Consider the following 16,132-nt stretch of genomic DNA (forward strand, 5'->3'; position numbering starts at 1 on the left):
AATGGCTTGGTTTGGTCAATCCTGTCTCGGGACATGTCCTCTTGTTGCCGTTGACTGGGATAAATCTGAAAGGTGGTTTCATGGTTTGGCTATACCAGGCATTGACTTTGATGTGGCTTCCTGTGGCTTTTCTCATGGTTAACATCACATTTCCACACTCCTCCATGGCTTCTCTGTGCTTTACAGTGCTATTCCATGTGAGTTCCAATGCAGACATGAATGAAGGAGTTCATACTTGTACATTGTTCTTCAAAGAATCCTAATTTTTGTAACCAGATAAACATTTCAAAGGGTTCGATCAAGTATGATATGGTCATTAGAAGCCCAGCTGGGTGTTCAATAGCAATTGTAGGCCTTACTGGGTAATGGCAGCCTTGTTACTGTGGATTAGTTCAATTTCATTTCCAAGGGCTGCATGACAGCTTTATTGATCAGAAATAGAGAAGTAGCATTGAGAGTGCCCCTGTCATGAAGGCAGCACTGTTCTGTACTTCTGCCCTATAAGAACAGATTCCCTACCTGCTGGAGCGCCCAGTTTCCTCATAACAGGAGGCATTACGAGCCCTGTGTGTGCGAACCATCTGCCTGAAGAAACTGTGAGTACGTGCACTTGGCAAAACATGAGGCTTGCAGTTATTCTTTTTTTGTTGTGCACCGAATGAAAAAATTTACCCAATTCATTCTTTTAATCGCTATGGCCTGTCAGGACTTGAAAGTCCCTTCTGTGGACGAAGACCATGAACTCTGAATCTGGGCTACTGGCCTGGCAGAACTGCAGTCATGTCAAAAGACGTTAGATTTCAGAATTGAAGTGGATACTGACCAGGGTTCGTCTTCCGGAGATCCAGAAGGGAATTGTGCACCACTAAAGTAATGGAATCTTAGCCATATTCAAGGTGCACACTGTGCAAAAGTTTCCTTTGTGTGAATGAATTACTCTTACTCATCATCCTTGGAAAATTATAATTTTACTTATCTAATTAAACAATATGTGCACCTTATATAAAACAATCAATCATCTGACAACCTCAGAACATCAGAATATTCCACAGGGTTACATTCACAGAGGTCTAGAGAAGCCTGTTGGGACTTCTGAGTCCTGCTGTAAATATCGCTGTGCAACATTGAAAACTTGTTTGTTATTTTTCTGTCAAAAACAAACTTAACTGTTTTACACTTAAACAAAAATTCAGGACATAAGGGTTTCAGATGTTTTTGTTGTAGCATCTCTGAATGATTTAGCAGATATACTGTATGTACAGTAACAGAGTGCACATTAAATAACTCTTTCGATGTGCCTGTTTGGGTTGATGTCCATCATCTCCTCCTGCATTCCTGTGACAGCTCAGACTCAGGCTTACTGTATACTGTACAGTACTTCTATTTTGAAAAGAATGGGCCAGTGGGATGGAGTTGATGAAAACAGAAAATAAATTGCAATTTACAGTATTTGTCCCTTGTAGTGGCAGTTTTACAGCAACTAATAGTTATAAATCTCTCCTATTTATCTTAATCCTGAAAATCAACTGGGCCACCAAGGGTGTCAAGGCAGTAGATGCAAGTTTTAATTTTCTCAGTGCAGGAGAGAACCTAAATGTGTTTTTGTTAGGACAGGGGAATTTGAGTTAGGCACAGTGTGACAATAGTGGGGCTTAACATAATGTAGATATTACCATTCATGTATTATTGTTGCTGAAATCTGTTTCTGGCACGAAAGGCTTTATTGAGACTATTGGAACTAAAAATTTAAAAAGAAATAGAACTATCAAGTACTCTGTTTATTTTGCTCTGTTACAAAAATAGCACTGAGTTGAAAAGCTGAGCAAACAGTATGTTCAGCAGCCCATCTTTTCTTAGATATGCTGTCCAAAAAAGTGCTTTTTGGCCCGGTTTTCAGAGAGATCTTGTTTGAAAAGCATCACAAAAGGACTAACTATGAAATGGACAAAAAATTTAAACCTTTCCTGCTTCCTCCTTTGCATTTATGTGCACAGGCACCGAGAATCTGATCACATGTCAAATTGATCATACAAAATTCTTCCAGTTTACAGCATCAGAACCAGAAAGCAGTCTAGATTAGCTACCAGGAGTTCTGAAAAGTAAAATGCATGCAGTAGTATTCAGAGAGGCATATGAAATAATAACTTTCAAGACAATGTTACAAAACACACATCTATAGCAAGACCTTGTTTGTGGTTTATTTTTAAGATGATGAAATAGGTGCATATCATAATATGCAATATGATTAATTGTAAACAGAGACCTGTCAGCTTGGGTGAGTTCTTGGTCTCCTGAAAGGCAATTAAATGAGAGTCCAAGCAGTGCTACCACATTTTTAAAGCCTGGCAGGTCCTATAGAGTTAGGAAATTATGCTGTGACCGTTAAACTAACATTTCTTGTATGCAGTCCAGCATTTATTATTGATCCGTGAGATAAAAACCCAACTGCTCTGAGTGTCCTAACAATGGCTGTGGGCCTGGTTTTCACTTGATAAAGCTTGTTACTTTCTTAGGTCTTTACTCTTTACACCTTCTTATTTTTCCTGAAACGAGAGAAGCTACCAGGAGCACTGCCTGTACTCTGCCTGGTTCTTCAGCTGTTGCAAAATGATTCTCCTCGTACCTTACTGTCACTTGGTCTTTTGCAGAACTACTTTTAACTGGAACGAAAGGAAGTGAGGCTTACCTCTGACAGGGCTCTCCTTTGGGGTATAAAAAGCTTCCATGTCTCAAATCCTGAACTGGCTCTAAATCAACAGCAGTGTAAGATTTTGGAATCAAGGGTGAATCAGTGCACAAGCTTCATTCTTTTATTAGCCCTGGACGAACTTGCTTTTCCAACATTTATCGCAGCTTACGGATTTTTCCCTGAAAAATAACCTGCATCCTCCACCCACTCTTATCTTCTAAATTTTTCCTGGCTTGTTTAGGCCAAATGTTCTTCTTGCTTACACTCGGTGCACAGTTGCTTTTGGGATTGAATGCAACACAATCACATCTTATTCGTTTATTTTATTCTCATCAATAATTTGCTGTTAAAAAAGAAATGGGACAAAACCAAGTCATTGGGTAGCATGAGCAGTCTCTGGTAATATACTGTTTGCTGTCATGTATCTGAACTGCTGTTTTCACATCAAAGTGTTTATAATGCTGCCACTCTTGTTCAGCAAGGCTGTATTTTTTAATTTTGCTGCAGCAACTTCTCATGTGTTGCGAGTGGAAAAGAATTGTTTATTTTACATGGAATTGTAATAAGCAGCTGAAGAAAACCCATCAGATAACAGGCAGTTGTGGCTTCGGTGTGTTTCTCAATGTCTTTTTCAAAGACTAAAAAAGCTCGTTTTTTTCTTTTCATTCTGTCTTTCCTTCGCCTTCTCACTCTCTCTCTTGCTTGGAAACACCAATGTCACAGCTGAGATAAAAGGATGTCTATATTTGCCTTCCTTTTCTTTTGCTCTTTATTTTTTTTTTATTGCTTTAGGTGTTGACCTTTATGCCTCAGTGCCAGCTGAGCGATCATGTATGAGGTGCAGATTTCTGGGATTTAACATCAGCAGAGAATTTAGACGACAATGTTTGAATTCTCCTGTAAGACTTTATTCAGTCAGTTTAAACCTGCCCTGTGGGTGTCTGTTCTGCTTTTGCATGTGATGTCCCTGGGAATTTTATCAAAGCATGATCCTACCATCTGCTAATCACAGGAGAAATTGCATTTTGTTTTCTTAAGTAGCCTGCAGAGTTTGGTGTTTAGGCACTATCTGAATAGAATATAGCCTGGCATTGGTGTGTTTGCTGATTTCAGTCCTTTAGAAGAGTGACAACACACATACAGTATATACATACCTCTTTCACCCATGTGCCCACTGTATGTGCTGACACACTCCCATGTGTCAGGTCTAGCAGGAAGGGGAGCAGAGCTCTCAGCTGTGGATTGGAGGGTCAGGGGTTCAAGGTTCAAATCCTGGATTTGAGCTGCATTTATGTCTCTCGCACATTGCTCCAGTAAATTCCAAAGATGCTCAGTTCTTCTGAGAATAAAGTGAAGTTCATAAATATTCCAGGTGTTCCTTAATACCAGGTAACCATTAAATACCTGCTTTTAAAACAATGTTCAAAAATTAAAGTAAAACACTTAACACTTTACTTTATGTAAAACATTAACACTTGAGCACTTAACAAGAGCTTTACATCTTTCACTCACCTCTGTAACAAAGCTTTGAAAAAGTCACCAAAGCTTGTTTGGAATTTGTTTCGTTTTAAACTGAAAGTCCGCCACTCAGTTGAATATCTTTATTGACAAAATGTGTCATAAGGTTTGGAACATCACCTTGTCCAGTGACCCCTCAATTTGTAAAGAGGCCTTTCCAGCTGTGGTCAAGCCACGCAGCAGGCCGAGAAGATGAGACCCGGGGCTTTTCTGCAAAGGATCGTGAATTGTCCCAGACGCTCCCCAGTATTGCTCTTTGACAGAACAAACCCTCACCAGGCTTTTCTTCTTTATCTTCATCTTTCATCTGTTTGTCTAGCGTGTGTGTTTTTGGGCCTGTGTGTGATGTTGGATATTCTGGTGCTGCACTGAAGATGAAAGAAAGCCCGCCTTCTCTGGCTCAGGAATTCGGCCAAATGATAAGATTGTCTCCTCCCAAAGTGAAGGTCTTGTCTTTAATCCTCCTCATTTCAAAAAGATAACTCTGGAATGCGTTAATGCCGCAGTTTTCTTCTTCCTTCTTTCACGGGGGGCAGAAGAGAGATTGGGGGGCGGGGGTGGAGGCAGTGTTCCAAATCCTGAATTAATTCTGAAAAGAGGGGCCTCAAAATATTTGAACCCCCCCACCCCCCTCCTTCTTCCTCCCTTTTCACGGCTGCCGTTAGCCTTTGATTGCCTGTGCCACCAGGACAGGGTTCAGAAGATTAGAGGCCGGGCTCCTGTGGGAGACGCAGAAAGGCGGTGAACTCCAGGGACGAGCTCCAGGGAGGTGTGGAACAGCCAGCCCTTTGTGCGTCTCCACTGGAGTGTTGTCCTGTGAAAGGCGCCGAGCTGCTCTGTACTGCAGTGAAGTGGGTTAGCTCTTAAGGTTGGGCAAACTGAGACAGAATAGAGGCATCTTTTCTCAGAAAATGAAAACCACAGAGCTCCTTTTTTTTTAACAACACAAGAAGCGATCTTGCTGCAGTTACCACCATGGGAACAATTTTGAGTAACTAAAAGGCGCTCGACTCCAATTCACCGTTTCTGCTCTTTACCAAATGATATCTTATTTTGAGTATTTATGTCCAGCACAAGCACTGCAACTTCTCTTTAATTTACCACAGGAAACATTTTCCCTTGGAAAATAAAAGCAGCTATAAAGGCATCGAGATGAAAAATTGAAAGTCCTGGAACCGGTTCGCAGCTTCTACCATACAATTAAGATGTTTTCTGATTTAAATAGGGGCTTTTCTCCCTTGAGAAAATAATGGTATGAGTGGGTTTAAGGAAAATGGATTAAACACGACCGAAGATGAAAAGGACAAATCTTTTAGTCAGACCTTTATGTTTTCACTTCAGACAGACCAAGAAATTTCCAGCTTCAAGGAGAAAGAACATTAAAAAATAAAAATATTTTAGCTTTCAGTAAATGGAAACACTTAACTGAGTCCCAGGTGGAAATGAGTGCATTTTTTTCATTTCCAAGCACTCATTCTAGATTCCTATGCTGCCTATTCCAAAAATATATATTTAAAAATCCTTACACTGATAAAGAATGTCTGCTTGCTGAAGTGTTGCTATAGAGCTATAGAAAGTACAGTAGGATCTCCCTAAAGAAAAGACAAGCCTTTTCTCTCTTCATAGACTGAAATATTCTGTCTTGCACTGATAACAGCCCGTCTGTGCCTCTGTGTGACGTATATTTATGGAGAAATTCAGCTATACCAGCCTGAGTGTTAGGGATTTTAATAGGACTGTAAACTTTGTAAGGGTTGGCTTACCTGTCTGTTTGAAAAGAAGAGCCAGGCTGGGCACATTTCTCTTATCTGCATCCTAAATTACTTGCTCAGAGTGTAACAAAGGTGAATTTATGAAAAGCCTCATGATGACAGCTGAAGCACAATAGGGGTTTATTACCATATCCAAAACAATGATTTTTTAAAGAACCTTTTACACTGCCTTTACTTTAGACTGTGTGCAATTTCATTTATTTCTCAAAATATCTTCATGGGGTATTAATTTGACCGTTGACCCAGTATCTAACAGTGATGACTTGCCATCAGTTGATTCAATCACATCTCAAAAAAAGCCAGGACACAGTCTTGGGTTAGATGCTTTATTAATGTGGTTTAAAGCTCATTCATTTGATGACACTTGCCGATGAGTTATGCAAAAAAACATCCATGTTTTTCCAATCCTGGGTCATGGTGAGCCGGAGCCTAACCCAGCACACAATGGGTGCGAGTCAGGATACACCTCGGATTCCATCAGGGGGCACCCCACCTGTAGTTGTGTTTAGATGAACGTGTGCATGAACAGGAATATTAGGCTCAGCTACTGTAGGTTCTCTGATGATTCCAAACCTAGTATAAAAAGCTCATCAGGGAGTTTCTTGAGATTGCACTTAAAAACTTTTAAGAGCTCATAATCCCTAATTAATAAGCACATGCTTACCATATTACCCTTGCGTGTTATAAATGTGTCGAGAGGGCTGTGTGCGTCAGTAAGGCCGCACATTGAAGGAGAGCATTGTAGCTTAGTTATCTGGTGTGCTTGCTTCTGTTGTACTTTTTACCTTGATTAGCAGTTAGTGATTGTAAGTGGCTGTCTAATTTAAAAATGTATGGTTGGTATTGTCCTCTGCTTTGCTGTGTTACTCAAGTACACCAGGGACAAAGGCTTACTGATTTGGAAAGTAATATTTCATGTAAGCCTGTTTGCCATTGGGAAAGCATTGCTCAAAGCAGAGCCGTGATGTGCTTGGACTGAGAAGAGGTCTGCAGATATGCAAGACTCGTTTGTTTTTCTTAAACTTTATGAATTTATCATGTAGAGACATCAATCAGATGTGCATGGTAAGTATTGCACAAGAGAAAAATAAGTGGTGCGCTCCAAGAGGTGAAAAACTTAAAGGAAATGTGAAACAAAAACTGACTCAGAAGAACAGAGCAGATAAGTAAAGAAAATTATTACTTAAGGAAGTACTGTATCATTTTATTGTGATGTTTCACAATGCAGAGACAGGATTGACTTGTGGTAGTCTCATATCGTTTACTCACTTCTCCAAAGGCATTCTTTTTTCATTTGAATACAAGGTCTTCTGACATCAGTCATCATCGTCAGTCACTGAAGAACCTGCATCCCAATACAGAAACGAGCGCACCATGCCAGTCGGCTGGCAAAATATGGATCTAGAAATTCTATTCAGTCCTTCTTGTTCTAGGGCCTCGGGTTTTGAGATTCTCATAAAGTGGTTAAGCAAATCTTTCAGAGGTTTGTCAGCACACACAAAGCCGGATTGGATAGATGGCTAACGTATAAACATCTTCTCATGACCAAAGAGGAGTGGCAGATTATTTATTTATAATGTGAAAGATCAACTCAACATTCTGCCCTCACAAACCTTTTTCTCAAAACTGTGAGATGTTTCATTTCTCTCACTCTGCAGCATATATTACACATCTGTAATCAATACCAGCAAGCCCGGTGGTGCCATCACCTTGTTTGGAGGTTTGATTATTTCCAGAAGAATAACTCTGTGTTAAGGTATGACAGTGTAGGCATTAGGTAATGCCTACAAAGCTTCCCAAATGGTGACTTAACATCAGTGCTAGCAGAGTCACTGGTAAGTGTATTGTGCTGTTTTTTTTATACTTTTGTGTTTCAGTCATCTGTTTGTCCTTTTCCTTCTATCTTTTGCTCCCACTGATTTCCATCTCACTTCCAGACTGGTTTATGGATTATTGGTATTGGGATCCATTTGCTTCCCATTCTGCCTCTGCAGTGTGGGGTGAAGAAAGGTGATCAAGTTAATCCAACAGGAACGACATCCAAAAAGTTTCACCCCCCTTGCAAATACTGTACTGTAGTTGCTCAGTAAGTTTAATCACAGTCATCTTTAATGTCATCCACTGTCAAAGTCCCAGTTTCTGTCCTCCCTGACAGAATTGTCAGTGCAGATATAGTAATTAACCTAAAAAGGTGCAGTGAAAGTGCTGCCATCACTAGGCAATAGATAATGAAAAATTATTATTGTAGAAGATGAAATTTGCTCTGCTGCTTGGAAACACATAGAGAGGCACAGATAAATGCAGAGAAGTTGCACTGTCGATAGTGCGAAGCACATTTTGAAAATGTTTTTTTTAAAGTTTTTTTTGGTAATTAATTTAAGAACTCCTTTGTAAATGTTGTGCTGTAGTGTCTTAGACAGCCTCGTTTAGATTTAGCTATGTTTCCCTAGTCTGTTCTGCTGTTTGTTGCCAGCATTTCCCTTGCTTTGATCCATTTCCAAGGTCAGGAGTTCAGAGCGTTATTGAAAAGTGAAGGAAATGTGTTCATTTGACTCTGGAGAGATGCATAATGATGTGCTTATAACTAGTGGTTTTTAAAAACGTACTCCACAGTACACTGCTGTAGTACTTTTAAAGAACTGATATATAAAGGGCATGATTTCCTTAGTCCTTGGTCCTGGGTTCCCAGGATTTTAATGATTCTTTAATTGGTTTGTTACTGTCCTTAATTAGACTTATTCATATTTATTTTCATTCAGTGCAGAGAGAGTTTAGATATTTCAAGGTGTTCGGTAGTTTAAGAAACAGCTTTGAAATCTCCTATACTGTATTTTCAGTGCAGAAGTCTATCACATTATCCCAAAATCACATGCGAACCATTGCTTAGAAACTGCTGCTTCAAATCCAGGCTGTGCCACTGAAGCCTGGGTCTTTCAAGAGTCCTGTGTGCTTGAGAACTGCTTAGAGACCAAACTGGAGGGGGGGGTGACTGGATGAGTTTCAGTTGGCACATCAGTGACCCCATTTATACCTGCGGGACTGTGTTATCAGCAAGGGTTGTGTCTGTCATCTGCTTGACACTAAAGCTCTTCGGATACTAAGTCAGATTGTCAGATACTAAGTGGCTGTTCCAAACTGGTACAATCGATATAAGAGGGGAACATGTTTTTATTATTTTCAACCATCAGGTTGCTAGAATTAATCAAGATTGACTTGTGTTTATCCAAAGAAACATGCCTTTGTACCCATTTGTACAGGATGGGAATTTTAGTGGAGCAACCCTAGTGAAGGACTTCACTCAAGAGTTCAACAGCTGTGCACCACTCTGGATTTGAACCCACTTCCTTTGCATAAGCGTTCAGAGACCTACCTCCATGCTATGGCATATATAACCTTTTTCTGTTGAAAACTAATTCAAATTACAATGGAATTGCAACTGGAATAGAAATTGGTCTCTTACACCTCACACGTCATCCTGTTCAATTTTTGTAAGGAAAACAGATGTCTTTCATCAAACTTTACAAATGTCCAGGAGGCTTGTGCTGTTCTGGGGCCAATTTAGAAAAGTCTATCAGTCATCTGAAGCTCTTTTTCTTTGTTTCTTACTGCATGAAATGTTCTTTGTTCTCTTTTGTTTTAAATATTTTAATTCAGTTTTCTCTTATTGGAAAGGAATGACAAAAATGCCACCTACTGTACATTAAAACTGCAGTGACTTTTATTAGTAATCAGTGTTAATTAATGAAATGGGTCTATAGTTATAATTCTCTATTTACTTTGATATGCTTCTCAAACATTCTCAAGAGTACATTAGCAAGAGAATTAACAGTAAACTTAGTGAAGATGGTGAATTGGAATTTCTTAATGATAAATGATTAATTAATTTATTAATTTAGAACATGCAAAATTAATCCAGCATCCATGGGGCAGAATTTGATAGAGGGACAAATTAGTCCATCTTATTCGTGTTTGGAAATTCTGCATTGTAGGTTACAAACATTGTGATTTTTCAGATCTCCTTAACATAAAGTTTACAAAAAGAAAGGAGGCCATCTTGCTTGGGTACATCATGTTTAGTTGTGATTGTGGCCAGCCAGTCTTTGAAGGGACTGTAAAGGCTGAGAACCTCCCACTAGAGACGACAAAGGCTTCTGACGATTGTAAATTGGCTCAATGGGTGTTTTTAGGGGGTTATTATCAGTTTACATTTCCACATTGTCAGATGGGTGTTCATTAGTTACTGTATGTGTGGTCTAAATAAAGGAATGGGATTGAGGAAGCACTGAGGGAAGGATGCTCTTGAGTTTAGTAAGTACTGAGTAGGGGGCTAATCTGGAGTCTCTGAGTATAAGAGACACTAAAACTACAATAAAGCCTTCTTATTTAAAGCATGGTATGGTGTTGATCTTGTGGGTTTTTATGTGCTCAGATACCTGGGGCCTCCTTAGTTTATTTATATTAGTAGCTAATTCAGTGGAAGATCTCAACAAGAAATTTCTTGGGATACCACAACTTGGCTGGGAAGTTTATTCCAGACATCCAGATGAGCTCTTTGTGTAGAGACATACAGTATCTCTTATGTTGGCTCTGAACTGCACTTCATTAACAATTCTACTTGGTACTTCGGATTTTGTTCTATTGCTGAGCTTGAAGACTTCCATTGGACCGGTGCTTCACAGCAGTTTGAATAATACTTGGGTACAATACCTGTCCCATTATAGCATTTGTTCTAGACCTGAACTTCCAAGGCAGCAAAATCGGTTTTGTCACATGGTAACTTGATGTCTTTGCAAAATTCCAAGAGAGCGTCATCTAGTGTGAGAAAGTCTGGGGCCGGTGTCTCTGCATGTTCGTGTTTCATCTCAGCTATCACTGACCTAATACAGCACTTGATCAAATGAATCTGGCCAGTTTAGCAGACTCTCCTAGCTCTGCAGGCAATGCTGTTTTCAAGGGACCTAGAAATCCTGTTGACACGCTGGCAGGATTGGAAGCCCATGATCTAGTGCATTTGTTTAAGGTTTGTGTAACCTCAACACTCTTTCATTTGACCTACTTCTTTCGTTTGACCGCCACATTGGGAGGAGTGAGATCCAGCGACCAGGGCCTGACGCTGTCTCTGTTTGTCTTTTCAGGGCCCGGCTGAAGCAGATGAGAGCCCAGCCATGGGCTCTGCGGGTTCACAGCAGGCCGGCGGGCGGCACAGCTTTGTACAGGAGCACTTCCAGGCACAGTACAGGTAAGAGCCAGGAGCACTAGCGCATTGGCTTACAGGTCACTGCCGTTAACGTCCGGTATTTTACATTCAATTTGCAATTACAGGGTGGCGTGCTTATCCTGTGCCTTGACGTGTTTCCTTCCCGTTCAAACCCCTGTGTTTTACAGAAGTATCAAAAAGACACGACACAAACACAGCTAGCTCAGCTGAAGTCCTGGACACTGGACACTCCAGAACGCTTTCTGTCATGCTTTGCAACACTGTGTATCCTGGGGAAGGCCATGGCCAGCCAGACCATACAGTATCAATACAGGCTGGCATGGCTGTGTGGTGGTTAATACTCAGCACGTGGGTCCTGGGTTCAAGTCTTGACTTAGGAGACGTCTGTGTGGAGTATATGTTTTTTATCCTGTACCTCTGTGGGTGTTTTATGACTGCTCTGGTTGCCCACTATATTGCAAAGACATGCTGGCTAAGATAATTGGAGTCTCTGTATTTGGTGGGCTTTCCCTACATTGGAATAGTGTAGCTTTCAGGTTTGAAGAAGTTCAGGTAGGTACTGTAGCTGCAAAGGAACAGGTAAAGGATTATTACATGCTGAAACGAGACACAAAGTTTCGGCTGTGGAACCTTCCTCAGGTGAAGAAGGTGAGTCACCTGAAGAAGGCTCCACAGCTGAAATGTTGTGTCTCTTTTCTTTTCAGCATGGATCACCCATTCCTTAGCTTTCAGGGTGTTGTCTTGTTTACGGCCTTGTGCTTCCAGGTTCAGGGTGGTGATGGCCCTCACCTCCCCAGAGCTGCTTTCTGATAAGGGATGGATGACTATCTCAACACAAAAGCTGCCCACCCTCACCCTGACTTTAAGCCTGTGATCCCACGATAGACTGTGAAAGAATGTCCTCTTTAGAGATCTGGCACTATGAAATGCCATCTTCATTTAGAAACACAATGGCACTAGTTCTATGATGAAGCATGTAATTCTCAAACCTCATTATAATCCTTAACGGGCTCAACAATAGGCCTTACCTCCTCTGAGGACCACTCAGCAGTCTGATTTTTCAGGCGGCCTAATCTCTCTAAAGATGGGACTCCCAGAGGTCCAGTCCTGCACAAAGGAGGCTCATTCAGGGATTTGCGGTTCTCGTCACAAAGAAAAACAAAAATGTGCTTGCCCTTTTATTTGTGACAGGTTCTTTCTCCCAGTAGTGTTCCCCGAATGCTCTTTTCTGTCTTAATCAGTCATCAAAGACTGTACTCGGGTACTGCCAAGGGTTAGGGTTTGCATACAGCTAGGTTTTATATATTCTATAGTTAAATTTCATGGATTATAAAGTTGCACTTATTTAAAACAGATCATCATAAAATAAAAGTCCACAATAACATGCTGAAAAGCTGCCCAATGTTATCATAATTTGAATACTGTCTATTCCCTCATGCAGGGTGACTTACAGTGCCTACAAACATTTGCTTTAAGCTTAAGTACTTTGATAACTTCCAAGTACATTAAAATAAGTGCATAAAATGACAAAGTTTCAATATGTTATGCTCAGTGAGGATGGGGTGCAAAGCGAGTGCTGCACAAAAACAAAGAAGGTACTCAATAGCCAACAGTAGTTAACATCTGAGCAGTAGTCTAACCCTGTTGACACTCACTGTATTTCAGAGGGTGTGCGCACTGGAATACGATTCAACTTACTATTTCCAATGTAATTAAATCGGTATCGGCTTGGCACCAGGTCTGTGGACTGTACTTTGGTTTTTGTTTGAGACAGCAGAAAGTTTGCTGCAAATACTTTTTTTAAGCAATACAATTGATACTGATCCTCTGTTTAACACTGTCCTTTTAATCAGCTGTTAAAATGTGATGATACTGTTGGACACTTTCAGGGCTTTCTCCATTATTGACAGCATAGGAGTGAAAGATTGTCATTCCTGTTTGCGAATCTGTCTAAACTGGCAGCTTTTAGTGAGATTTGAAAGACTGTTTTTCCTTGCCTGAGAAACTCCAGCAGATTTAGGGCGATATTTGTTAATTTGAGCAAAGAAATGTTGATTCTAAATCACAGCCTAGTTTAACAAAACAGCTTTCCAATGTAGCCTGGGAAGGTCATCCAAAATTCTGACAACTTCAGACAATTAAACTGAAGGGTAAAAAATGACACAAACAAAAATGGCTCTTGTGCTTATTGAGGTGGCTTCATTTGCACAAAGAAATTTATCTTTAAATGGGTCGAAACTATATTAGAATTTATATGCATTAAATTAGGTTTCATTTTATTTTTTATTTGTGAAGGTTTTTTTAAAGCATAGGGGGCAAACCAAACTGCAAACCAAACTCAGTAGCGCAATCTAAAAATACATGAACTGTGCAACTATTCATCTTTAAAATCAGCATGTTGCTCAGTAGCCCTGCCACTGATCCGGTATTTTTAAATCAATTCTTCTTGAAAGCTCCGAACAATGATAATAGAGCTATCATTAGCTGTAGCCTCCTACCTGAAGTTCCTTCATTGATTCTGGGCTGTGAGCTCCAGGGAGGAGCAGCTATGAGGAGGGTTTCTGGCAGAAGCACTTGGCACCATGTGCTGAAGGTCGCAGTGCCCTGGTTAATAATCACTTTAACGTCACTCGGGTCAGATGAACACTAACCCATGAAAGGCATATTTGATTACTGAGGGAAATTAATTATAGCAACAATAAGAAGGCCCATCCCCCAGTGGTTTCATGATAAATCACTGGCATATCTGACGCAGCTACCCACCTGAACTACTATATCTATTATAGATGACTATCTTTTTTTCTTGGTTTTATTTCATTCTTAATTAGCAACAGGTTGTCATTCAGATAAATAAAGAGAACCATCTTCACTCTCTAGCCCACTCTGATTTCTTGGCTGTTGTTGGTGCTGTTATTGTACAGTAATTTTAAATAGTTTAGAAGCCTGGAATCATCAAATAAAGGTCCCTTATTTTCTGTTGAGTTCTGCCTGTTCTGCAGTAAAATTCCCAAACACACAATTGGTCCAGTCTGGTGCTTCGCATAACCATTTATTATGGCCACGGACTGGCTGAGTTTGCACATCTTATTATAGCCAGTTAAACCCCCGGTCCCCATTGATTGGAAGAGGAAATAATATCCAGAGACGCTGTAATGGAGGCGGCCCCGTTTCCTGTTTTAAAAGTGCTCAGTCTTCAGGGACAGGCACTGCCAGGCAGCCAGTAGCCTAATTATTTCTCACTCCAATAATTACAAAGCAGGAACGTCAATAGCATCAATAATATGCCCTAATGTGAAGTGGAGTTGATTACGCTATAAGAACATAAGAAAGGCTACAAAGGGGAGGCAGCTATTTGGCCCATTTAGCTCATTTGGTAGTTAATTCATCACAGGATCTCATCCTGCCGTTTCTTGGAATAAGCCAGAGATACAACATGACTGAGCAGCTTGTTCCACACTCCCACAGCCCGTTGCATAGAGAGGTGATTCATGTTCCTGGTTTGCTTCCAATACACTTCCAAGGCGTTTCCACTTGTGTCTTCTCGTGCATGTTCTGTTTCGAATGCTTGGATCTGGTAACCTCAGTCTTCTCAGGTTCCTTCGTGCTATAGTCCTAGTGGCTCACGGATTCAAGGAACTATGTCCTGTGAAGGTGCTAGGTGAGCAAGTGATGAACGACTTAACATTCTACATGTCCAAAATCTTCTAGTTCTTATTTTACACAAAGAGAATGTAATATGTTGCCGTACCTGCAGAGAAAAGCACACTGAAGTTGCACAGTGCTTACAGTCTTTCTCCAGAAGCCAGAAGAAGTGGTGTTCTTTTGCTAAAAAAAGACTATCGCAAGTAATGCAAAACTACCGACGGGGGCTGTTAATTATTGTGTGGGGATTCCAGTCATCTTTGTTGCAGTACAGTACTTTTTAATAGTTGGAACATTAACTGATATATGAATTCTGCTTGTTATCATTGAAATAGTTCAGAAGGTGGGGGAGAGAAGGTGTTAACTCCAGTGTCTTGCCTAAATTCCACTCTGGGCTTGTACAGTTTGGCCTCCCTAAATTTCCCTCTTAATTCATCTGGTGAGATAACGTTACGTTATTTGTTTAGGAATTAAAATTACTTTCTGAAAACCAAAAGCGGAGTTTACTCCATCATCATGTTAATCCCCTTAACATCTGCATCATCAACTGCGAGCTGTCATGAACTGCAGGTGTAGAGTAACTTTATGGTTAATCTGCCTGTAACCGTGTTATGAAGTCACTGAAAGTCTTCTGATTATACCTTAGAATTTCTCACAAGAAAATCATACAGCCTGCTGTGGACTTCTGAAATGATTTGTGTGGAAGTACTGCATGCTAATTACTAGACTCAGTCAAACTTTTAGGTTTCCTTGTAATTTTCTGCTAGTTTTCTCATACAGCTGAGCTGTCTAAACAGGCACAAACCTTCTCTAATTGCTACCCAGCTGCTGAGAAGTTCTGCTATGTCTTAGTGCAGCTGAGGGGAGGTGGGAGGTTGTAACAAGACATAAAGCTCTGGATGAGTCTCTCTGAATAGGCTCAGGTTGGTAGGCTGTGTTTATCCTCCCAAATTCTGTCACACATTTAGGAATTACAGTGATGCAGAACCACTGACGGATGTATCCTGGGATGATCCTAGAAATCAGCAAAATGCATCAGCCTCTTTCATGTTTGCCCTGCTTGTTTACTTGACTAATAACTCACAATATAATTAGAGTGTTTGGGATCTCACTTTAACTGCAGGGTTAGACTGACAGTAAAGGAAATTTAGCAAAGAGGGATGAGATTTTTTAATTGACCATGGAATATTTCTTTGTTTTTATTTATTTTTTTGATCCACAAATGGGATCTATCACATATCATGTGTGTATTGTGTGTGTTCTTTGAGTCAGCTGGGATAATAGCTTCATTAA

At 40.4% G+C, this 16,132-nt stretch overlaps 1 protein-coding gene across 6 annotated transcripts in view; it reads left to right on the forward strand.

Annotated features, from left to right (window-relative positions):
* Positions 1 to 16,132, forward strand: part of usp43a (ubiquitin specific peptidase 43a) — a 138,899-nt gene that overhangs the window by 35,971 nt on the left and 86,796 nt on the right. For all 6 annotated transcript variants that reach the window (XR_015925428.1, XR_015925429.1, XR_015925430.1 and 3 more), the window contains one exon: positions 11,115 to 11,218. Coding sequence is in view for 2 of the 6 variants with exons in the window: in XM_088600015.1 (XP_088456141.1) it covers positions 11,115 to 11,218 (104 nt within the window). In the remaining 4 variants the exon portion in view is untranslated. The remainder of the gene's footprint in view (positions 1 to 11,114; positions 11,219 to 16,132) is intronic.

This window comes from Lepisosteus platostomus, chromosome 11, assembly GCF_059453375.1.
Source record: "Lepisosteus platostomus isolate fLepPlt1 chromosome 11, fLepPlt1.hap1, whole genome shotgun sequence".
NCBI lineage: Eukaryota > Metazoa > Chordata > Actinopteri > Semionotiformes > Lepisosteidae > Lepisosteus > Lepisosteus platostomus.